Source organism: Nyctereutes procyonoides, unplaced genomic scaffold, assembly GCF_905146905.1.
Source record: "Nyctereutes procyonoides isolate TBG_1078 unplaced genomic scaffold, NYPRO_anot_genome, whole genome shotgun sequence".
In the NCBI taxonomy this organism is placed as follows: Eukaryota; Metazoa; Chordata; class Mammalia; order Carnivora; family Canidae; genus Nyctereutes; species Nyctereutes procyonoides.
In genome coordinates, this window is record NW_026575132.1 from 859,882 (window position 1) to 884,845 (window position 24,964).

A 24,964-nucleotide genomic window follows, 5' to 3' on the forward strand; every position below is an offset into this window, starting at 1 on the left:
GAAAGAAACAAATTCTACTAGAATCTCCACTACGGCTTTTATGGTTACGGAGGTAAGGCAGTGAGCTTCTATGGCTCTTATTTTCTTCTCCATCAGGAAAACTGGAAGGATAACATCCCCATGTCCACTTAACAAAATATCAGGAAAATAACCAAGGTGACTATTTAGGAACCTTGCTCGAGATCTGTCAATAATAAGTAAAAAACAGACTTAAGGTCTGATAGAGGCATCAGAGGATTCCTCTGGAGCTTTCTTCAGTTGGGCACAGGGGAGCATTTTTAGGAGAGATTTCAGTGAAGGTAATTCTGGCCTTGGTTCCCAGCCGTCAGCGTTGATGGGTTAGAGGCCGGATGGGAAGACTGCCGCCTAGAACCACAGCTGGGTTCAATAGGCTATCGTGTGCGGACAACTGAGACTTTGACTCAGGCCTGGGTTCAAATTCAGGTTCTACCATAGGCAGTTACCTTTTCTTTTCCATTTCGTCATATTTTTTTTGTATTTTTTTTTATCGGAGCTCAGTTTGCCAGCATAGAGCATATCACCCTGGGCTCATCCCGTCCAGTGCCCCCGCAGGGTCCGTCACCCAGTCACCCCGTCCCCCCACCCACCTCCCCTTCCACTACCCCGTGTTCGTTTCCCAGAGTGAGGAGTCTCTTATGCTCTGTCTCCCTCACTGATGTCTCCCACTCAGGTTCCCTCCTTCCCCCTATAATCCCTTTCACTATTTCTTATATTCTCCGTATGAGTGAGACCATACGATGATTGTCCTTCTCCGACTGACTTCACTCAGTGTCATACCCTCCAGGTCCCTCCACATGGTGGGTGTTCGTCATGGCTGCCCCCACTCACCCCACAGCTACCGACGCAGCTTTCCACTGACTTTCACAGAAGCAATGCTCCCACGAGCGTCAGGGAGGATGCGGTGGCCGGGCCAGGCCAGGCCAGGTGGCCACGGGATCAGGGTGGGGGGCAGATGGGCCTGTCCCTGTCCCCACTGGCAGGTGCCAGGCCGGCCATGCAGGGGGGGCAGGGGGCCCAGGAGAGGCCAACAGACAGGCAACAGAAGCCCCAGGGGACCAGCAGGATGGGGTCCCCAGGAGGAGGGGGTCTGGGGCCACCGGCTTCCTGTGTCCCAAGCCCCCCTGTGCCCCGGGTCCCCCCCCCACCTTCTGCACCTGCAGGGCATGCAGGGCCCCCCAGGGAGGAGCCCCCTGTGCCCTGGGTCGCTGCCCCCCCGCCCCCCCCCCCGTCTCTGCACCTGCTGGGCACCCACGGTCTCCGGGGGGAGGAGCCACCCCCAGGCCCCTGCCTCTTCCCTGTCACTTGCTTTTCCCACTTTTAAAAGTCAACGGGGGGGGGGGTGGCTCCCAGGTGCGGGCTCGGGTCCCCCAAAAGCCCAGGGTCCCTCCGGCCGTCTCCCCCCCTCTGCCAGAGGCCCCGGCTCCACCAGGATGGGGGCGACAGCCTGGCCTGCAGGTGGACACCCACCCGGAGCCCCAGGATGGGGGGGCACCCTGGCCTGGGGGTGGACACCCACCTGGAACCCCAGGATGGGGGGGATGCCTGGCCTGAGGGTGGACAGCCGCCCGGAGCCTGGGGCCCGGCGCCATCGCTTCCTCCTCCACGCACTGGCCGCTGAGCCCCGGGGACGGAGGACCCCTGCCCTCGGGCCAGAGGAGCTGAGTGTCGCTGAAGGGAGTGAAGGGGTGCCGTGCTCTCCGCCGCCCCTTGCTCCTCAGCGTCCGCCACGGTCGTTTGCATGACGCCCGCAACACGCAGGCCTGAGCCTTGCTTCTGTTCACACAGTCCAGGGGCGGACACGGAAAACCCGAGCTCGGCCACCAGGAGGCTCCGCTGCCTCACGTCCTGGATCAGACGCGCGCCACCAGGGAGTTCCCCTAGACCAAGGGCTGCACTCCGGGCGCGCCCCCAACCACGTTGCCTCCCCCAGCACGGTCCTCCCGGTGCACGCTCCCTGCCTCCCAGCTCAGGAGCCCGGGAGGACCTGCAGCCTGAGGCTCCGCCGCCCCCATGTCCGGCACCCGCGGTGCGCCTCCCCCGAGCTCCTCCCTGTGCTCCTCCTGGGTGCGCCTCCTTGTGCTCCTCCCCGGTGCGCCTTCCTCGTGCTCCTCCTGGGTGCTCCTCCCCGGGGCTCCTCCCTGGTGCTCCTCCCCGGTGTTCCTCCCCGCACACCCCCGTGCCCCTCTCCGTGCTCCTCCTCGTGCTCCCCCCGGGGCTCCTCCCCACGCTCACCTCCACTGGTGTGTCCGGCCTCCTCGGCGTCCATGTGTCCGGGCGAGGCGGGGAGGGGTCCCTAACGTCCCGGGGCGGGAGCCTCGCAGGGCGTCGCAGCCGCAGCCCATCCAAGGCGCTTCGCGGGCGTCGGGCGTCGGGAGGCATTTCCCGCCTCGGGAGCCGGCCGGGCGGCCGCGAGGGGAGACAGTTTGCTTAGGGGCCTCGTGTCTGGAGGAACAAACTTGAAAAACGTCCTTGAGTGTTTGTGGATAGAGAAGCATGAAACAGACGTGCGCTCGGCGCAGGCTCGAGGGGAGGGCAGGGCCCCTGGGGCGCGGGGGCGGGGAGCCGCGGGGTCAGGAGGGCGCGGGGGGGGGGCCCGCGGGGTCAGGAGGGCGTGGGGGGGAGCCCGCGGCGTCTGGAGGGCTCAGGGTGGGGGGGCCCGCGGGGTCAGGAGGGCGGGGGCTTGGCGCGGGGGCTCCCGTCCCCGAACTCCTGGGTTGGGTTTCCTGCCTTGAGGCAGCAGCACCCGGGACAAGGGGGCGACGGGCGGGGGGTGGAGGGGGCGCGGAGCGCCCTGGGCGGCGGGCCTGGGGCAGGGCGGGGAGCGCGGCGGGGGCGGGGCCCGGGCCCCGCGGACACCCAGACCTCCAAGTGCCGCCGCCCCAGGGGCCGCCCCGCAGCTCCGCATCCCCGCACGGCTCCGCATCGCCCCCCGCCCGGCTCTGGACCCCCGCCCGCCGCAGCTCCGCACCTCCCCTACCCCGGCTTCGGTGCCCGCCACTGCCCGGCTCCGCACACCGCGCCCCCCCCCCCCCCGCTCCGGTGCCTCCCACAACCCTCTCCGCTCCGGTGCACCCCGCTCCCGCTGCTCCGCCCGGTGCACCCCGCCCCCCCCGCCCCGCTCCCTCCCCCCCCTCCCCCTTGCTCCTCTCTCTCACCCCCCTCCCGCTCGGCTCCCCCTGCTCTGGTGCACCAGGCTGCCCTGCTCCGCTCCCTCCCTCCCCCCGCCCCGCTCCCTCACCCGGCTCTCCTGCTCCGCTCCCTCACCCTGCTCCTCCTCCCCCATCCTCCCCCCCCCCCCCCCCCCCGCCTCCCGACCCGGCCGCGCAGCCGCCGGGCCGTGGCTGCTGGAGGCGCCGCCCGCAGGTGGGCGGCCGCGCGTGTCCGTGGCCCCCCGTCCCCCCCGGGCGGCGGACCCCGGACCCCGGGGCCCAGCCGCCCCGCCAGGCCCCCGAGCCCGCTGCCGGAGCCCCACGGGAAGCACCGGCTCTGAGCCCCCCGGAGCCCGCGGACTCAGGTAACAGGTGCGCCCGCGAACCCATCGCGCGGGGCTCGGGCGCGCCCCCGGAGCTGGGGGTCCCCGGGGCCGGAGAGCTCCGCGAGGCCCGCGGGCGGGGGGCACCCGGGACTCGACGAGCGAAGCAGGACAATAGGACTGAACCCGGGGCGGTCCCCGCATGTCTTAGGGCCGCGTGCCCAGGGGGTCCCCGGGCGAGGCGGTGGCTACGGCCTCGGGGAGGGGCTGGCGCAGGAGGACCCGGGGCACCCCGGCGGGCAGCAGCTGGGCGCGCCGTCCCCCGGGCCGGGCCCTTCCGCGCCCCCGAGGCCGCCGCCGCGCGGGGTGGGGACGACCTGGAGCAGCCCCGGGACCTGGAAGACGCGCATCCCGGCTTCTCGGCTCCTCCTGCCGCCAGACATCGCGGCCAGGACCGCCCGGGAGGCCGCTTCCCAACCCCACGCCGACCTCCGGTCGCCTTAGCATCCCCCACCCCCCCCCCAGCGGCCCTGCAGGGACTGAGCTCAGCACCCGGAGGGGCCCCGCCCTCCTGCCCCACCGAGGCCGACCCCGGACCCGCTCGTCCTCGGGCTCCCTCCGCCTCCCCGCGGCCTCCAACTAGTGAAATGACACGCAGAGTTGTCCGGCAGGAGGCTCCGAAACTTTGCTCCGTGTGAGGAGAGACAGTGACCCAAGAATAGTTAAGAAACGAGGAGTCTAAGGTGGTAGAGACTTAGGGCTTCCGTCCTCAGCCCCAGATGGAACTCAGTGATCCAGTCCCATCTGAGCAGGCAGAGCAGGCAGTTCCCATCCCCAAATAAAATCATCTAGGCCTAACTGCCTTCTAGGAGACACACCCCGGTTGGCTACAAACCTCAGCGCCCCCAGCCCCCCCCCCCCCACATGGCTACCAAGGTAGGCTTTACTCATCCTTTAATGATACAGTCAGAAATTTCTTGAACGTGAACATGTTTTCCTCTTCTGTTACTTTACGCCCCCCTCCAGCTTCCACCTTGCTGCTCTGTAGGGTTGCGTCTTAATTGTGGCTCTCTCGTACCAGCTGTACCTTCCCTTTTTTTAAATTTTTTTTTTTATTTACTTATGATAGTCGCAGAGAGAGAGAGAGGCAGAGACACAGGCAGAGGGAGAAGCAGGCTCCATGCACCGGTAGCCCGATGTGGGACTCGATCCCGAGTCTCCAGGATCGCGCCCCGGGCCAAAGACAGGCGCCAAACCGCTGCGCCACCCAGGGATCCCTGTACCTTCTCTTTTTATGTCCCCTGCGCGTTTGGTGAGTTTGTTCAGCAGACATTCAAGTTATTGATGATATAAGAAACGGATCCTTCTGCCATGGGAGCTTCTCTGGGCGAGTGGCACGGTGGAAAGTGCTCCTGAACTGTTGGAGACTGGTTTTGGAGCTTGGGGGTGATGCTCAGGAGCTTTGTGAGCTTGAGAAACTTATTTCCCAGATTAATAAAATAAGGGTAGGAACTTCTCCCTTTCGGGGTGCTTGTTAAAATTCAAAGTAATGTACCCAGGGAACCCAGTGCAGCCCTGGTTGGGGACGTACCTGGCCTTCGGGATGTGCTGCTGAGACAAACCAGTGCGCTGGCCTCCGTATTTATCAAACTATTCCAGCCTATAGGTCAGTCTTCTTCGTAAGACATTATGAGAAAAATGTTAATCAAATGTTTTGCTAAAAATAAACATCTTGAGTATCCCTAACCTATCACAAAAGTAAATGATGTTAGTTTAAAAATGACTAATTCTTAGTGAATTTGTAAGTATCTGAAATAGGAAGAGCCTTTACTTGTAGACTTAATTTATTGCTTATAAATTAAAAGTGAAATGAAGGATGTGTTAGGGAGGTGACTTTTTCCCCTAATCTTCTAGGTTTTTGGCTGATAAATTGATATAAGACAGATTGACAAATAAAAAATAAAAATAAACAGATTGACAGGAGAAAAACAAATTTAGTTATATCTGTACAAGAGGATGAGCACTGGGTGTTATACTGTATGTTGGCAAATTGAATTTATTTATTTTTTATATTTATTTATTTATTTATTTATTTATTTATTTATTTATTTATTTATTTATTTTTTCATTCATTCAGAGAGAGAAAGAGAGAGACAGAGACACAGGCAGAGGGAGAAGCAGGCTCCATGCAGGGAGCCCAACGTGGGACTCCATCCCGGGTCTCCAGGATCACACCCCGGGCTGTAGGCGGCGCTAAACCACTGCGCCACTGGGGCTGCCCAGCAAATTGAATTTAAATTTAAAAAAGTTTAAAAAATATCTGTACAGGAGCCACATAAGAGTACGACACCCAGTAATAAGTGGGGCAGGTGAGGCTATGTGCCATCCTGAGCTAAGGGATAGTATGGGGTCCGAGGTTAAAGGAGAGGTGGGTAATTGCCAGGTATTTGGCAATCAGATGTTTGATCTGTCCTATAGATAGAGTTATAGATATATGGAAGGGAACTTTTATCTGAATTACCCTTTTCTAAACCAGGCCCCTATCTCAATTCTTTTAAGTAGTTAAAGGAGAGATCAAAGTTTTCCTTGAATCCGCTGCGTCTTGATTGCCCTCAGCTCACAATTGTCTACAAGCCACAGTGGCCTAATTCAGTGTCGTGTGTTCTGCTCCCCTTCAGGTGTTTCACGAGGGACTTATGGTAACAAAAACTAAGGAAGCTGGGGAGGCGCTGGACCCGGGGAGTGACAGAGCCCTGTGACCTGGGGAATGAAGGCCCGGCCTAGACAGCTTCTAATTCACAACAGCTTAAGCACTGCACTGGCCAAACAGAACTCCAACCCAGCACTACCATGAGTGGCCTTTGCTTTCACGTGCCCCGAAAGAAATAGAGCTCTGTGTAGTTCGCAGCTTTATTCCCAACATCTAACACACTTTGAAGCACATGGATATTTAATAAATAGCTACAATTTATTTAGCATTTATTAAGCACCTTGATGTAAGAACTGTTCTGCACAAAATAACAAAAGGAGAAATGGCTACTGCTTTTGAGGAATATTTAATTAATCTCACTTGGGGAGACAGCACTTAGAAATTAGACCAAGTGGACATCACCTCAAGAAGAGAATTCTAAGGCTTGGAGGAATTCCAGGAGTCTGTGCACAGGAGATGGGGCTTCCCGAGCCATGAAGATAGTATGGATTTGGCTCAACAGGGAGGAGGGAGGGAGTGCTGGGGGAAGATGAGGGAGAGGCGGTGGGTTTTCACAAAAGGAAAGCTGGAAAGAGGAGAATGAACGTGGCCGTGTCAGTAAGGAGAGCAACTTGATGGGAGAGGAAATATCCTTGGATTAGTGAGAAATTGAATCCAGTAGGTAAAAAGAGGGCTTTAAAAATGTATAAATTAGATGTACCTCTGCCCCTGCCTCACCCCCCAGCCCCCACCCTGAAATAGTGTATCATCAGCTACAGAAAATAGGAACTCTACAATGACTCCTCAGGACTCATGATATATATACCATGAAAGAATGATCAGACTTTAAATAGCAAAACTTTCTGAATTCATGATCTTTTGACCTCGAGTCCAAGTGGATTAGTGTTTTCCCATGTCTCCACATAAGAATAATAGTTCTTGTAAGTATTCAGAAGTATGCATACTGCTATCTGGAATTTAATTCAGTGCATAGCACTTAACACAATTTATTATTTATGCCTCCTACTTGGTCTAAAATACTTGGTTCCACTATATAACATAGACTGATCTTGAATTTGAAGGGAAGGAGAAAAACTCTTCCTCTACCCTTTTAGGTTCATTCGCTGGGTCTGCAAATCAAACGGTTAATAGATTCACAGGAGAGAACAAAAACATTTAATTACCCATGTGCCCAAGGAAGTCGCAAAGAAATGTGCTTCAGGGAAACAGAGTTGGAGACTTATGTATCATCTTAAGAAAGGGTGATAAGTTGTGGGAAAGAGGCTAGGCCTTGGGGCTTGGGGCTCTTGAGGATAGACGTAAGTAATGGGAAAGTGACTAGGAAATGTATGATAAATAAGGATTGTTAAGCAGATAAACATTGTCTAATTATCTCTGGAGTAGCTCTCCTCTTTGTATAGGAGATGGAGACATCTTTACAAAGGGAAATTTATGCCCCGCTTTTTTACAAAAAGGGGGTGCAAAAACTAATTGCCTTTGGCTCAAAACAATCCTTATGCCACATTTTGGGATGGCAAACTGATCTCCTTCAAATTCCTCAATGGCATTTGAGGTAAATAAAATTTAATGACTCAGAAAAAATGTCACTTCAGATAATTTGATCCATTAAAGTGACTAAGATTTAGGTTTTTTGGGCCAACCTTGACTAGAAACTACTTATTAAAGTTCAGGCTTGAGAAAGGCAAAGTCTGTGCCCTCCGTGAATTCATAGGCATGTGAGGGACAAATATACCATCCATCCCAGTGGAAGCAGTGCATTCACATTGTAATAGAATTACAAGGATTGACATTTTTAGGATTATTTTGGAGTATATGGCTTCTACTTTTGAGATTGGGGAATCTCATATGTTTCTTGTGGGTTGGACTTTTGTGAATGGGATTAGGAGAACTGTTCAGAACCTGGAAGTATGAGTTTTCCAAAACAATCAGCTCAAATGCCAGTTTCTCCTTCCTTTTCAATTTTTCTTATTTCCTTTTACCTTATTATCAATTCAGTAATGATCTTATATTAATATAGTAGCAGAATAGCTACTGCATTTCTCTAATGCTTTCTGTTTTTCCTGACCACAATCGAAGGAGGAATTTGGGGCAGGAATTATTACCCTAGTTTAGAGACTAGAAAGCAGAGAAGCAAAGAAAAATGCCTGTGGTCACATTGCTAATTAAATTCCTCTACTCTTATCCAGTTAAAAGCCATTTGAAGAAATTTTATGAAAAAAATCATTGTTTTTTTTTCCCCCTGACTTTTCTGAGCTTTAAATACAGATTTGCTAAACATAGCTAATGTATAGCATCTACATATTTCTCTTCACCGGCCCAGTGAAGTTGAAAGAAAACTGTGAAAAACAGACTCAACCCACTGATTTTGAGTATAAACTCATTTTGTCTAGTGGAGCCTTTCTTTTGAGTTTGGTATTTTATGATATCAGGGAGTCATTTTCTTCAAAATTAGTTTTTAAATTCTAGTATAATTAATGTTTAGTGTTTTTTAAAGATTTTATTTATTTATTCATGAGAGACACAGAAGGAGAGACACACAGAAAGAAGAGCGTTTTCTTAGTTTCAGGGGTACCGTATAGTGATCCAACAATTTTATACATTAATCAGTGCTCATTGTGATACTTGTACTCTTAATACCCTTACCTATTTTACTCACCCCCTACCTCACCTCTGATAAGCATTAATTCTCTATAGTTAAGAGTCTGGTTTTCTGTATATGTTTGTTTTGTTTCTTGAATAGCACATATGTGTGAAATCACGTGTTGTCTTTCTCTAAATGCTTCATCTCACTTAGCATTATACTCTGTACATCCATTGATGTTGTTGCAAACGGCAAGATTTCACTCCTTTTTGTAGGGAGGTAATACTCCATTGTACGTACATACACCACATCTGCTTCATCCGCTCATCTATTGATGGACGCTGAGGTTGTTTCCATATCTTGGCTATTACAAGTAGCTATAAAATAGCAATAAACATACGAATGCATGTATCTTTACAAATTAGTGCTTTTGTATTATGTGGGTAAATACCCAGTAATGGTATTACTGAATCATATGGTAATAATAATTTTAATTTATTTTTGGTTTTATTTAAATTCCTGAGGAACTTCCATACTGTTTCCCAGAGTGGCTGTACCAGTTTGCACTCCTACCAACAGTGCACGAGGGTTCCTTTTACTCCACATCCTAACACTTGTTTCTTGTGTTTTTTATTTTAGTCATTCTGATAGGGGTGAGGTAGTTTTGATTTGCATTTCTCTGATGATGACTGATATTGAACATCTTTTCATATGTCTGTTCGCCATCTGTATGTCTTTGGAGAAATGTCTCTTTATGTCTTCCCGTTTTTTAAAAGGGATTTTTAGTTTTTGGTGTTGAATTGTGTAAGTTCTTTATGTATTTTTGATATAACCCCTTATCAAGTATGTCATTTGTAAATATCTACTCCCATTCAGTAGGTTCTTTTTTAGTTTTATTAATTTTTTTCCTTTGCTAAATAGAAGCTTTTTATTTTGACGTAGTCTCAGTAGTTTATTTTTGCTTTTGTTTCCCTTGGCTCAAGAGACCTATCATCTAGAAAGATGTTGTTATGGCCAATGTCAGACAAATTACCTCCTGTGCTCTTTCCTAGGATTTTACAGTTTCAGGTCTCACATTCAGGTCGTTAATCCATTTTGAGTTTATTTTTGTGTGGGGGGCAGGAAAGTGCTCCAGTTTCATTCTTTTGTATGTACCTATCCAGTTTTCCCAGCATCCTTTGTTGAAGAGACTGTCCTTTTCTCTTTGGATATTCTTGCCTTCTTTGTCAAAGATTAATTGACCATATATATGGATTTATTTCTGGGTTTTCTATCCTGTTGTATTGATCTATGTATCTGTTTTTGTGTCAAAATAGCACAGCTGTTATACTGTTATACAAGTTATACTACAGCTTTGTAATATAACTTGAAAACTGGGATTGTGATACCTCTAGTTTTGTTTTCCATTTTCAAGACTGCTGTGGCTTTTTGGAACCTTTTGTGATTCCATACAAATTTTAGGATTGTTCTAGTTCTGTGAAAAATGCTGTTGGTATTTTGATGGGGATTAAATCTACAGATCACTTTGGGTAGTGTAGATGTTTTAACGATATATGTTCTTCCAATCCATGAGCCTGGAATGTGTTTCTATTTGTATCATCTTCAATTTCTTTCATCAGTGTTTTATAGTTTTAAGAGTACAGGTCTTCCAAACCTGTTCAATTTATTCATAGGTATTTTATTATTTTTGATGGAATTGTAAATGTGATTGTTTTCTTAATTTCTCTTGCTGCTGCTTCATTATTAGCGTATGGAAATGCCCCAGATTTCTGTATGTTGATCTTGTATCCTGCAACCCCACTGAATTCATTTATCAGTTCCGATAGTTTTTTGGTGGAGTCCTTAGGGTTTCTATCTATACTATCATGTCATTTGCAAATAGCAAAAGTTTTATTTCTTCCTTACCAATCTGGATGCTTTTTATTCCTTCCTCTTGTCTAATTGCGGTGGCTAGGATTCCAGTAATATTTGAATAAAAGTGGTGAGAGTAGACGTCCTTTGTCTTGTTCCTGACCTTAGGGGAAAAGTTCTCCATTTTTCACCATTGAATTGTTAGCTGGGGATTCTTTTCAAAGAAACAGCTCCTGGTTTCATTGATCTGTTCTATTGGTTGTGGGTTGTTTTTTTTTTTTATTGTTTGTTTGTTTTTAGTTTCTATTTCACTTATTTCTGCTCTAATCTTTAAGATTTCCTTCTTTCAACTGGTTTTGTTTGTTCTCCTTTTCCTAGCTCCTTTAGGTGCAAAGTTAGTTCATTTGAGATTTTTCTTGCTTCATGAGGTAGGCCTGTATTGCTATAAACTTACCTCTTAGAACAGCTTTTGCTGTGTCTCAAAGATTTTGAACTGTTGTATTTTCATTCTCATTTGTTGATGGTTTCTTAAGAAGTTTAAAGCTATTCATTAATCTTTCCCCTACCCACCACATTTTGGGTATATGGTATCATCCTTTACAACTTTTTATTTTGTGATTCCCTTGGCTGATATTTATAGATATCCCTAATTTTGTTGCTTTTGTGCTTCCTACTTTTCCTATTCCTACTTATGGTCTTTTCTTTCTACTCAGTCTCTTTTAACAGTTCTTGTAGGGCTGGTTTAGTGGTCATGAATTCCTTTAACTTTTGTTTTTCTGGGAAACTCTTTATTTCTCTTATTCTCTTATTCTGAATGATGGCCTTGCTGAATATTCTTGGCTGCAGGACTTTTTCCTTTCAGCACTTTGAATATATCATCCATTCTCTTCTGACCTGCAAAGTTTTTGCTGAAAAATCAACTGATAGCTTTATGGGGTTTCCCTTACATGTAACTGTTTTCTTTCCTCTTGTTGCTTTTAAAATTCTCTGTCACTACTTTTTGCCATTTAAATTACCACATGTCTTGATGTGGACCCCCTTGGGTTGATTTTGTTGAAGGCTTTCTGTGCCTCTTGGATCTGGATTTCTGTCTCCTTCCCCAGATTCAGGAAGTTTCCAGCTATTATTTCTTCAAATAAATTTTCTGTCCCCTTCACTCTCCTGGAATTCCTATAATGCCAATGTTACACTTGATGGTGTTGCTAAATTCCTTTCATCTATCCTTGCTTTTCTTCTTTCTCTGTCCTGTTCAGCCTGATTGCTTTCCATTACTCTGTCCTCCGGGTCACTAATCCATTCTTCCGCTTCCTGCAGTCTACTATTTATTCCTACTAGTGTATTTTTAATTTAAGTTGATGAGTTCTTCACTCTGATTCATTCTTTTTTATGTTTTCTATCTCTGTTGTAGATCTCACTGAAATCTTCTCTTTTCTCAACTCCAATGGGTATCTTTATGACCATTACTTTAAATTTTCTATCACACATATTACTTATTTCCATTTCATTTAGTTATCTTGGTGTGATTTTATCTTGTTCTTTCATTTGATATATTCCTCTGTCTTCTCATTTTTTTTTTCTAAATCTCTGTGTCTATTTCTGTGTGTTAGGAAAGTCAGCTATGTCTCCTGGTCTTGAAAGTAGTGGCCTTATGAAGAAGAGGTCCTGGAGTGCCCTGCAGTGCAGTGTCCCCTGTTCACCACAACCTGGCACTCCTGGGATGCCTCCTATGTGTGTTGCATGCACCCTGCTATTGCGGCTGAACCACATTTGCCTTCAGTGCAGTAATCTGCAATGGGTCTCTTTCCCTGTTGTGGGCAGGGCTTGCTCCCTCTGTTATTAGTGCATCAGTCTGGGGCCACCTTGAGCTTGAATTGGGTCAGATCAGGCATTTACCAGGACTGCAGTAGCACCAAACTGCAGGGCTTTTGTTGGGAGGTGGGGCCTGCAGTCAGACCAGCCATCTGCCCCTAGTGCACTGCTGGTGTCCCAGTTAGACTGATGTGTGTGATAACTTCTTTTCTTCCCAGGGCAGAAGTCACTTTGGAGTAGAGCTGGCCCCTGTTGGGGCTGCTTGCACAATGCTTGGGGCTCTGCTTTATATGGACTCCTGCCCAGGGCAGGTCGGGTGGAGCAGGTCCATAGAAGTATGTGGGAATGGGATGGGTGGTGTTAGCAAGGTTTGCACTGGCCTGCTGTGGGAGGAGACCAGAGCTCCTTTTCAGAACTCCTGTGGAGGATGGGCTGAAGAGGGTGGAACTGCAGAAGAACGCAGGATTGGGACATGCTATTAGCAAGCTAGGTTAGAGAATGTTCATATAGGTCCCTGCAGGTGTCTGTGTGTCTGGGGGGGTGGGAGGAAAATGGTGCCTGCCAGCCCTTTTGTTCCTAGAGGAGCCTCCTGCAGATCCCTGCCCCTCCAGCACATGTTCTGAGATCAGTGTAAATAAACCTTCCTACGTACCTGAGGCACTTGGCAAGCTGCTGCTTCTGTGCTGTATGTCCAGACTGTCTGTTGTACTGTCTCTTTGGGGATGAGGACTCAGTGTCCTCCTTACTCCTGGGTTTCCCAGAGCCAGACCAGCTGATTTTTAAAGTTCTAGGTGTTAAGCCCCACTGATTGTAAGAACTTGCAAAGTTAAACCCCTCTGGCTTTCAAAGCCCGATGTTGTGAGGATTCGTCTTCCCAGTATGGATCCCCTTGCTTCGGGTGCCTGAAGACTCTTGCCTCTGCACACCTGTAGCGTCTCTCCCTCCTGTGGACAATCTTGTGGGTCAGCTTGGTTCCTGACCCTGTCTCCCTCCTTTCAACCATTTTTGATGTGGCCTCTTCCCTATGTGTGGCTGTGAAGAGTCTGTTCTGCTACTTTTTGGGTCATTTGGGGGGTTACTTTTATTGCTGTGGGTGCTATTTAAATGTATCCATGGGATGAAGTGAGCTTAGGATCCTCCTATCCTAAAAAAAAAAAAAAAAAAAAAAAAAAAAAAAAAAAAAAAAAAAGGATCCTCCTATCCTGTCATCTTCCCTGAAAGCCTCAAGGTGCCTTTTTTTTTTTTTTTTTTTAAGAACCTGGACCAGGATCTTGGATGACCTACCAGTCTACACTCAAAGAAATGAGAAATGGTTTCACAAAAAAAATAATTTTATCAAACCCTAAAATATCAAACAACTTCTCCCGTCCTCCTGTACATATAGTGTCAGGATTAAGAAGCCCACTTCACACTGCACATGGACAGCCCCGCCCCGAAGCTCATGGTGGTAGTGTAGGATGGAAGCCTCGGGAATACTTAGCTAAATCACAGATGATCGACACTGAATTTATGGGACATACAGGAGTTTCTCAGCTGTTTAATATTGTGATTTATCAACCTTGATCTTTAGGAACCCGTGCCATGGAAGGCATCTGCCATTTCTCCTCACAAACGTGTGCCTGGTTCTGACGAAGTTGGCATTAGTTTAACTCTCTCACTTGACTTAGCCTAACGGCCTCTTAAAGACAAACCAACAAACTTAGATGTAGTACAGCCCTATTTCTTCTGCTAATTAAGTACTTGGATTGGTGGGTCCAGTGCTGCTCTATTCACAAAGTGGTGAATCTCAAGTTAGTGTTAAATCTGGGTTTGGAGCAGCTAAAAAGTATATTAAGTTTGACTTTTTAAAAAAGACATATTTCTGATAAGAGTAGTATGTGTATTTGAAAGCATTTGGGAAGAAGAACACTTAAATTACCTGTAATCCCACCATCCAAAGAGCAACTCTGTTTTCTTGTATTTAGTGATATTCTTTTTAAAGCCTATAAATCTTAAAAATTAGAATCGTATATGTGTATTTTCCTGCTTTTAAAAATGATCAATTCTGAAGACTTGGATAATCTGATCTTTGTAAACTTTTCTACCACATTTTATGAGGCAGGTTGTAATATTTTCCATGTTTGGTGTCTTTTTTTTAAGCTAATAATTATACTTAAAAATCATATGATATTACAAGATAGGTTTTATAACAGTCTTGAAAATATTTTCAGGGAATGGAAATGTAGGAAATTACTGCTTCAAATAACAAATATGTGAGTCCACAGTACATGTTTTTAAACAGTGTTTTTGTTATTAGAAGCCTAAGTTTTTTGTTTTGCCACGGATAAATAAACCACTTTACTAGTAATTTAAAAACTTAACATGAAATATGGAAATATATTTCCTCATGTTACTAAGTATTCTCTTTAAAAGTATTTATTTATTTATTTAGTTAGTTAGTTAGTTAGTTATCTATTTATTTGAGGCAGGTGGGGCAGAGGAAAGGGTGAGCCAGAGAGAGAGAGAGAGAGAGAGAGAGAGAGAGAGAGACTCTTAAGCAGGCTCCACACTGGGTGTAGAGCATGATGTGGGACTCAGTCTCAAAACCCTGAGATCATGACCTGAGCCAAAATCAAGAGTCAGATGCTTAGATGACTGAGCCACCTGGGCACCCCAGAAGCTACCATCAATATATTATGAAATACCCTAAAACTAAGTGGCTTAAAATAACAAACATACACAGTCTCTGTGGATCATGAATTTGGATGCAACTTAGCTGAGTGCCCCTCCATCAGAGCCTCACACAGTTGTCGGCTGGAGCTATGATCTCACTTGAAGGCTTAATTGGGTTCTATACCCACTGCTGTCCACAGATTTCCCTCAACTCCTTGCCTCATGGACCTCTCCACAGGGCTTCTCAAAACACAGAAGCTGGATTCCATCAAAGGAAGAGAAGTATAAGATAGGAGCCATGGTCTCCTTGAAATTTAATCTGGGAAATGACATCCCATCACTTTTGCTATACTCTGTTGTTAGAAGCGAATCATCAGTCCTACAAAGATAGGGAATTAAACAAGGGATGGGAATTCTAAGAGGTGGAGATTACTGGGGACCATTTTAGAGGCTATCTACCATAGTTATTTAATAGTTACCTAATATTCCAGGACGTAGGCCTGCGATAATAAATCTCATATCATTGTATATGTAAGTTATTTTCAATTGTTCTAATTATAAAAAGACTACCATGAAAAATTTTATGTATAAATTTTGGTTGTCAACTCTGATCATTTCTTTTAGATTTCTGAAAGTGGGATGTCTAGGCTAGAATTGTCATGCAACTGTTCAACCGGTTTACACTGCTGTGTTTGAGTGTTCATTGTATCCTATCCCCTTTAAGACAATTCTTTTGAAGAATGGGCTTGTAAAATCAATTATTCCATAAATACAGTTTATCTGATTCGGCACAGATCGTGAAATCTGAAAGGGAGGCAGTGTGATAGAGCCGTGAGATCCCTGAGGCCAGATTCAAAAGGTTTGAGTTCTAGAACCGGAGTGCAGTTGGTCTCTCCTCATCGCTATTAAGGACACATGTGTCCCTAGGCAGCATGTTTAACCTGCTTACATACAGCTCTACATTGATGTACTTTATAAAAGGTGGAAAAGTAATTCCTTTCTGTTGCATAAAATAACCATAAGACACCAGGGAAAGAGTAAAGGGCAAAGTGGAAATGAGATATGCTCAATGGAAACAGATAGATGGAGGTGCCCGGGGAGCTCAGTCCCTTGAGGGTCCAGATCTTGATTTCTGGCCCAGGTGGTGATCTCACCGTCATGGGATTAGGCCCTGCATCGGGGCCCTGCTCAGCAGGGAGCTTGCTTCTCTCCCTGCCTCTCTCCTTCTCCATTGCCCCTCCTCCATGCTCTAAAATAAATCTTTAAAAAGAGAGAGAGAGAGAATGAGAGAGAGAGAGAGAGAGAGAGAGATGGGCGCCTGGGTGGCTCAGCGGTTGAGTGCCTGCCTTTGGCCCAGGGCGTGATCCCAAGTCCCAGGATCAAGTCCCGCATCGGGCCCCCTGCAGGGAGCCTGCTTCTCTGCCTGTGTCTCTGCCTCTCCCTGTGTCTCTCATGAATAAATAAAATCTTTAAAAAAAAGAGAGAGAGATAGATGGACAATTCACTGTGAAAAGTTCCAGATACTTGGTTATGATTTGTAACCTACGGTCTACTCCGTCGCTGTCTGTAGGAGTCCACTGTGCTGTGCTTTATTGCACTTCGTAGAGCATCGTGATGTTCAGACTGCACTAAGTTTAGGCCTGAACAGTCATTTTTCATTCGTTTTGGTTTCATGTTCTAATTCAAGCTCAGATTCCTAGTTTCAGCTACAGGGTCTGCAGGATAGTCCAGCTGTGACAAAACAAGGACAATGGTCTGACCTTGTTGCCTTGCTCTTCAGGCCCACCTGCCTCCATTCAAGGACAGCTGCTTGAGCAACGAGCTTCAGGACTTACTGCGCCTGACTCATGTGTCACGAGTGCAGTTGCCCACCTGGCCGGGGCATGGCTGACAGGGAAGCAAGTACAAGGAACTTTCCTTTGTCTACGTGGGCCTGTGTGCGTTGGGGTCTGGGGAGTGAAGGAGAGGGTGTGGCAGGAGGAGAGGCCCCCTTATGTCTTATTCAGCTGCCTCAGGCATGAACAAAAAACGGCCACACCACCTGTGAAGGCAAAGATACATAAGGGCCTTCTCTGGAAATCTCCACTACTGACAGCCTGGGATAAATTGTCATCTTGTTCTGATTCTCTCTGTTTTGTTCAATAAGCTTGAGAGGACCTACAGACGCTGGCTCTGAACACATCGTAGAGGCTCTACAAACTGGCTGGATGGTTAAAGAATATTCTCACAGCTCTTTCTTTTAAAGACTTCGTTCATGCACTCATTCCTTCAGAGCCCTGAGTTGAAGGAGGAGCAAGGGGGGGGGGAGTCTCAAGCAGGCCCCACACTGAGGGGAACACGGGGCTCAGTCTCATGGCCCTGAGAGCATTGCCTGAGCCAAACACCAAGTTGGATGCGCCACCCAGGCAACCATCGCTGATAGCTCTTGATGCATCTGAAGATTCAGAAATATGAAAGGAGCGATTATTAATATTTTTATTGAAGTATGGTCAATGTTGTATTAGTTTCAGGTGTACGACACACGCATGCCGCCACGCTGCACATTGCTCAGTGCTCACCATTGTAAGAGTAGTGACAGTCACTACACAGTGTTATACATTAGGGACTGTATTCCTTATGCTGTGCCTTTCATCTCCATGACATCTCTCACTGGAGGTTTGTACCTTTTATTTATTTATTTATTTATTTATTTATTTATTTATTTATTTATTTATTTTATTTTTTATTTTTTATTTTATTTTATTTTATTTCATTTTTTTTAGGCTTGTACCTCCTAATGGCCTTTATCATTTCACCCACCCCCCCCCATCTCTCCTCTGGCAACCACCAACTTGTTCTCCATATTTGAGAGTCTGTTTTTTGTTTCTTCATTTGTTTCTAGGTCCCACATATAAGTGACCTCATATGGTACTTGTCTTTCTCTGACTTAATATTATAATACCCCCTACGTCCATGTACATCATTGCAGATGCCGAGGTTTCGTTTCTCTTTATGGCTGAATAATATTCCGTTGTGTATGTACTTATGCACGTATACACGTAAGTCACAGCTTCTTTATCCATTTACCTGCTGACGGACTTGGCTCTCTTCCATATTTGGCTATTGCAAACAATGCTGCAATAACATAGGGGTGCAGGGAGCTTTTCAAATTAGTGTTTTTGTATTCTCTGGGTAAATATCCAGCAGTGGAATAACTGGATCATGTGGCATTTCTAATTTTTTTAAGAATAGCCATGCTGTTTTCCGCAGTGGCTGCACCAGTTTACATTCCCACCAGCAGTGCACAGGGTTCCTTTTTCTTCACATCCTCACCAGCTCTTCTTTCTTTCTGGATTCTAGTCGTTCTCTAGTCATACATGGCAATATCTCCTTGTAGTTGTGATTTGCATTTCCCTGATGATTAGTGATGTTGAGCACCTTTCCGCATGTCCCTTGGCCTTGTGTGTGTGTCCTCTTTGGAAAAATATCTGTTCAGGTCCTCTGCTCCCTTTTTAATCACATTGTTTCTTTTGTGTTGGGTTGTGGAAGTTCTTTATATTTTTTGGGTGTTAACCCCTTTCCAGATATATCATTTGCAAATATCTTCTCCTATTGAGGAGGTTGCCTTTTCATTTTGTTGATGATTTCCTTTGCTGTGTAAAAGGTTTTTATTTTGATGTAGTTGCAGTATTTTGGTTTTGCTTTTGTTTTCTTGCCTTAGGAGACATACCAACAAAAATATGTTTCTGCAGCTGATATCAAAGAGATCACTGGCAGGGAGCCTGGGTGGTGCAGTCAGTAAAGCATCTGACTGTTGGTGTTAGCTCAGGTCATGATCTCAGGGTCACGAGATCAAGCCCTACGCTGGGCTTTACGCTCACCGTGGGGTCTGCTTGAGACTTTCTTCTCTCCCTCTGCCGCCCGCCCCCCCAGCATTCTCTCTCTCCTTCTCTAAAAATAAATAAGTCTTTCCTTTTGATGTCTTCTTTGCCCTGTGGGTTATTCAGAAAAGTTATAGTTTCTAAGTGTTTGGAGCTTTTCTGGGTATTTTATTACCAATTATTTCTAATTTAACTCTGTGGTGTTTGGAAAATATACTCTAAGGTTTCAAGCTTTTGAAATCTTTTGAGACTACCATGTAGTTCATCTTAGTAAATGTTCTATATGCACTTGATGGGAATATGTATCCTACAGTTGTTGGGTATATAGGCTTTTATAAATGTCAGTGAGGGATCCCTGGGTGGCGCAGCGGTTTGGCGCCTGCCTTTGGCCCAGGGCGCGATCCTGGAGACCCGGGATCGAATCCCACGTCGGGCTCCCGGTGCATGGGGCCTGCTTCTCCCTCTGCCTGTGTCTCTGCCTCTCTCTCTCTCTCTCTCTGTGTGTGACTATCATAAATAAAAAAAAAAAATTAAAAAAAAATGTCAGTGAGCTCAAGTTGAATCCTAGTGTTGTTCAAAACTTGAATTCCGCATTTTGTTCCTTTGGATATTCTCAGTTACTGAGAGAGCAATGTTAATTTCTCCCTTTAGCTCTGTCAGTTTTTCCTTCATGTATTTTGAAACTGTTAACAGTTACATATGCATTTATGATTATCACATCTTTCTCATTAACACATAAAAAATATCCCTCTTTATATCTGGTAATCCCCCTGGTCTTGAAGTCTACTTTGACATTCATATAATCACAGCGACTTTTTTATGCTTCCTATTTGCATAGTGTATCCTTTTTAACCTCTTGCTTGCAACCTTTAAAGCAGGTCTCTTATAGTTAGCATATAGTTGGAATTTTTAAAGAGACTTTTTTTTTAGAGAAGCTTTAGGGTCACAGCAAATTTGAGCAAGCAGTACAGATGTCCCCAAACATACAGCCTTACCCTCTATCGACGTCCCAGAGTGGTACATTTATTACATTAATATACATTCGTTACTCAAAGTCCATGGTTTACATTAGGGCTCACTCTTTGCTGTACATTCTATGGATTTTGACAAATCTATAACGGTATGTATCTACTACTGTAGTATCATCTGGAGCAGTTCACTGGCTTACAAATGCTCTATGGTCCACCTGTTCAACCCTCCCTCCTAACTCCTGGCAACAACCACTGGACTTTACGATCTCCATGATTTTACTCTTTTCAGAATATCAGAGAGTTGGAAAGACTGGCTTCTTGAACTTAGTTATAAGCATTATTTAAGGTTCCTCCTTTTCTTTCTATGACTTGATAACTCATTTCTTTTTAGCACTTAATAAAATTTCATTATCTGGATATACCACTGTTTATCTACTCACCTGAAGGACATTTTGGTTGCTTCCAACTTTTGGCAGTTATGAACAAAACTACTATAAGCATCCATGTGTTAGTTTTTGTGTGGACACGATTTTTCAATGCAACAAGGTAAATACCAAGGAGTATGACTACTGGTTCAGATGGTAAAATTAGGTCTAGTTTTATAAGAAACTGCCAAATTGCCTTCCAAAGTGCTTGTACTATTTTGCATTCTCAACAGCAGTGAATGAGTTCCTGCTGTTCCACATCCTTGCCAGCATTTGATGTCATCAGTGTTTGGATTTTCACCACTTTACTAAGTTATAATGATATCTCAATGTTGCTTTAATTTGCAGTTCCTTAAGGTAGAATTTGAACATCTTTTCATATGCTTATTTGCCATCTGTATGTTTCTTTGGTGAGATGTCTATTCAGATCTGTTGCCCATTTTTAAGGACAAACATTATATGGTCTCATTCATTTGGGGAATATAAAAAATAGTGAAAGGGAATAAGGGGAAAGGAGAAAAAATGAGTGGGAAATATCAGAAAGGGAGACAGAACATGAGAGACTCCTAACTCTGGGAAACGAACTAGGGGTGGTAGAAAGGGTGGGGGTGACTGGGTGACTGGCACTGAGGGGGGCACTTGATGGGATGAGCACTGGGTCTTATTCTATATGTTGGCAAATTGAACACTAATAAAAAATAAATTTATAAAAAAATAAATAAATCAGGTTGAGTTTTGTACATTATACATAACCTTTGTCAGATATGCTTTTGAATATTTTTCTTAGTCTCCTAGCTTCTCATTTTCTTAACAGTGCCTTACACAAAGCACAAGTTTTTAACTTGATGAAGTCCAAAATCTCAATTATTTCTTTCATGGCTCAGGCCTTTGGTGTTCTATCTGAAAAGTGATTGCCACACCCAAGTTCATCTACATTATCTAGATTTAACTCCTAGATGTTATCTTCTTAGGAGTCTTAGATCTGTGATCCATTTTGAGTTAATTTTTGTGAAAGGTGTAAGATCTGTGTGTATATATATATAACATTGTTCCAGCACCTATTGAAAAGACTATCTTTGCTATTTGCGTCACCTTCGCTCCTCTGGCAAAGATCTGTTGACTAGGTTTGTGTGGGTTGGATCTTTTTAACTAGTCGGCCTTTTAGCTGAAATTTTTAGTCCATTTCCTTCCAAATTTTTGAAATGTATTTAAGTGAGCCACTTTGCTATTCTCAAATTGTCGCATTTCCCTTTTTCTTCCTATATTATTCTTTTCCTGCTGCTTTCTGGGTTAAACATGTCTAATTCCTCATTAAGATATACTTTATCTTTTTGGTGGTTTCTCAGAATGTTCAGATTTTAAAAATCATTGTCCTGTTTTTCAGATTGGATATATCTATACTCATAAGTTCAAGTTCATTATTAGGTATCCATTAGCTCATATTTTCCTTTTAGTTCTTGAGTGTAGTTTCTGCTTTATAATTTCCATTTCTCTGATGAGATTCTCTACTTATTCACTCTTTATGATCATTTTGCCTTTGTTCTTGAACATATTTAAATAGCAGTTTTACAGTTCTATTAAATTGTGTTAACTGTCAAATGCTGGGCCATTTGGGGGTCTGTTTCTAGTAAGTTGGACACGGGACACATTTTCCTGCTTTGCCCCATTCATCTAGGATGGATATTGTGGATAATACCCTTGAAGGAGTCTGGATTATGTCACATATTCCCTTAAATGGTCTTGTTTTACTCTTTGTTGGAACTTAGTCCAGAATGGCCTATGGGGGGGCTAGCCTGTTTTTGTGAAGTTTTATTGGAATGCAGCCACTGTCCCCCCCCCCCTTTTTTTAGGATTTTATTTATTTATTCATGAGAGTCACAGAGAGAGAGAGAGGCAGAGACACAGACAGAGGGAGAACCAGGCTCCCTTGCAGGAGCCCGACGTGGGACTTGATCCCAGACCCCGGGGTCACGCCCTGAGTCAAAGGCAGCCGCTCAACCGCTGAGCCCCCCGGGCATCCCTGCCCACTAGTTTACATACTGTCTGTGTGCTTTTTATAGCTAGACTCCTTCCAATGGAGTCGCTTTGTATTTAGCTATCCTTAAGTCCTACCTTAAGAGAGGTTTATTCAGTGACAGCTCCCAGGTGCGAAGCTTCGAGGGCACAGAGAACACGGCAACCTACTTGCTGACCAGACATCAAACAAGAGTGAAACATTTAAGAGAGGAAATCTTTAATCTGATTTTAATCTGAGCTTTTCATATAGTTTGATAGAGAGCATCTAATTCAGAAGCAAAAAGAGGTGGCTTTGCCACATCTAACTTGTGCTGCCTAAAGGCTGTCATTCTGCTGAATTGCAGACATCTAACCAGGTGACAAGGCTTGACTTCAATAACAGTCCAAGACGTACTGAGGCTCCTGAGGTTGAGGCAGGAGTAAATGTTTTATAAGCTTGTTTCCCTCAACAGAACAAATCAGAGGTTGGCAAACATTTTCTATAAAGGGCCAGACAGTAATTATTTTAGGTATTTCAGGCCACATGGTCTCTGTCCAAGCACTCATCTCTGCCGCTGCAGCAGGAAAGGAGCCATAGACGACACATAAACAAATAGCATGGCCGTGTTCTAACACACTTAATTTACAAAAACAGGCAGCTAGAATTTGACCCAAAGTTTGCTGAACTCTGGTGTAACATAAATCAATCTAAGCTACCAAAAGTTTAACTGGGTTTTTAGTTTTATAAGATGTTCAATATCTTGAGAAAAAGATTTTCCTGTTTTGTAAATGGCCAGTGTCACTGAGTGGTCATCTTTTCTTCCTATCGATAGGACAACGCTGTTGTTACCTCACAATGCCTCCAAGTGACCCAAGTGGCAAAGAGGACTGTATCATACAGTAGTCTGCATTTGGTGACCTCAAAATGAAACTTTTCTTTTCACAGAAAACCACTACAGGTGAAGACTAGTAGAAAGAGACGTTTTCTGAAGCACCCGTGGAGGAGGAGCACTGGTTAGTGTCACAAGGACGAGCTCAGTCTTTGCCAAAGATGAAGTAGTCTTTGCTTCTGCTTCGCTTCCCGCAAAACTCTTCATAACATGGGCTGCATGAAATCAAAGCAAACTTTCCCATTTCCCACCACATTTGAGAGCGAGAAGCGACATGCAAGTGAAGAAAACTTCATGTCTGAAGAGAGATTCCTACCCAGGATGCCTTCCCCAGTTACCGTCAGAAAGGAAGCGAAGGAACCACCAGCGCCTAAAATTGTGGTTTTCGAATTTGCACACCGCCTATCCCAGGAGATCTTGAGTGACGCCTTGAAGCAGTGGGCAGGCGAGAACATCAAGTACTATGACATCCCATACATTGAGAGTGAAGGGCCCTGACGTCGTAGGAGAAGGAGGAGAACTTTCTTGAATTGTGGGTAAAGCTGGTGCTAGTTTAAATATGTGAAATAGCAAAAACTGGTACGAATAAATACAAATAACTCCATTGGGATGTAAAAAAAATGTCTATGATAATATCAAGAATATGGGAGTAACTAAAATGAAATATATTAAGCACTTTTAGGTTAATAGCAATTTCTATCTGCTTGGTCTTGGATTTTAGTCATTTAAAGGGCTAAACATAGGTCCTACGCCACAGTAATCCGCTGTATAGCGTATCACTTTCTTGCTGAGGCAGTAGTAGCATCACCAAAGAAATCAAATGGTCATTTTAAAGACACTCCTTTTAAAATAACTGTTTGTTAATTTACACACACACAAAAATAAGATATAGGAAGGATTTTTCTTGAGATGCCTTGGCAAGGAAATAGCACTTAAGGTACAGTAATTAGTAGTGGGTCATTTATCCAAACCATTTGTGTCAAGGATCCCGACTTAACACAAATGATGAAGCAGTAGAAAGCAACCCCTGTAGAAGGAGTCTACCTTGAAACCTATCCTTAAGATATTTTTGCAGATGAAAAGCATTACTATCACCTTGAACCTTAGGGTTCCAGCTGTTACTGGATGACTTGAGACTTCATACATAACCCATCTGGACAAGATACTATTTACAGAAGTCCTGACATTAATGTTTATGGTATTGAATTAAGCAGCCCAGTGATATAACAAAAAGCAAGGATTTTTACAAATAGCAATCCAGTAAATTTTAAAATAATAGAAGCCCTAGTCGAGGTAGAGAGCAGAGCCTGTTCTCAGTACTGCATGTGTATGAAGTTTTACAGCCTCGGAGGTGCAGAGGGTTGATATAATGGGCCCTCACCAGATTACTGTGGGACCAGTCTATGCACAAGGATGTACGGTTGTATTATATATAGCAGACGATTAGACACTCCTCCAAAGACAGTACTCATGTGGTTTTTCTATGGTATCAATGCCCGTAAGGCATTTACAGCCATATACTATTTTCTTAAGGTTGCCTACCTTTTTAGGGAAGCTTTTTTTTTTCTTTTTAAGAATTAAGTACTGTTTAAAATCAATGGTAACAAAATTTGAGAGAGGAAGAAGATAGAAAACATAACCTTTAGAAAAAATGGGGACTTGGTCTCTAGAATGGTCTTTTCATCAAGATTTGCTTCACATTGAATTTAGTTAGAAAGGGAATTATT

General features: G+C 45.1%; 1 protein-coding gene across 2 annotated transcripts; it reads left to right on the forward strand.

The window, feature by feature from the left end:
* On the forward strand, positions 1-23,813 carry CUNH2orf88 (chromosome unknown C2orf88 homolog). 2 transcript variants are annotated; one of them, XM_055345524.1, is made up of 2 exons: positions 1-52; positions 23,294-23,813. In XM_055345524.1, the coding sequence occupies exon 2, from the start codon at positions 23,448-23,450 to the stop codon at positions 23,733-23,735; it is 288 nt and encodes a 95-aa protein (XP_055201499.1). In that variant the 5' UTR covers positions 1-52; positions 23,294-23,447; the 3' UTR covers positions 23,736-23,813. The 2 variants fall into 2 exon arrangements, with proteins under 2 accessions (XP_055201499.1, XP_055201500.1); XM_055345525.1 differs by lacking the exon at positions 1-52 and adding an exon at positions 3,429-3,535.
* The last annotated feature ends 1,151 nt before the right edge of the window (positions 23,814-24,964 follow it).

Bases quoted from the DNA above. Each gene is read 5' to 3' on its own strand.
- CUNH2orf88 (XM_055345524.1), top strand. From the start codon at position 23,448: ATGGGCTGCATGAAATCAAAGCAAACTTTCCCATTTCCCACCACATTT.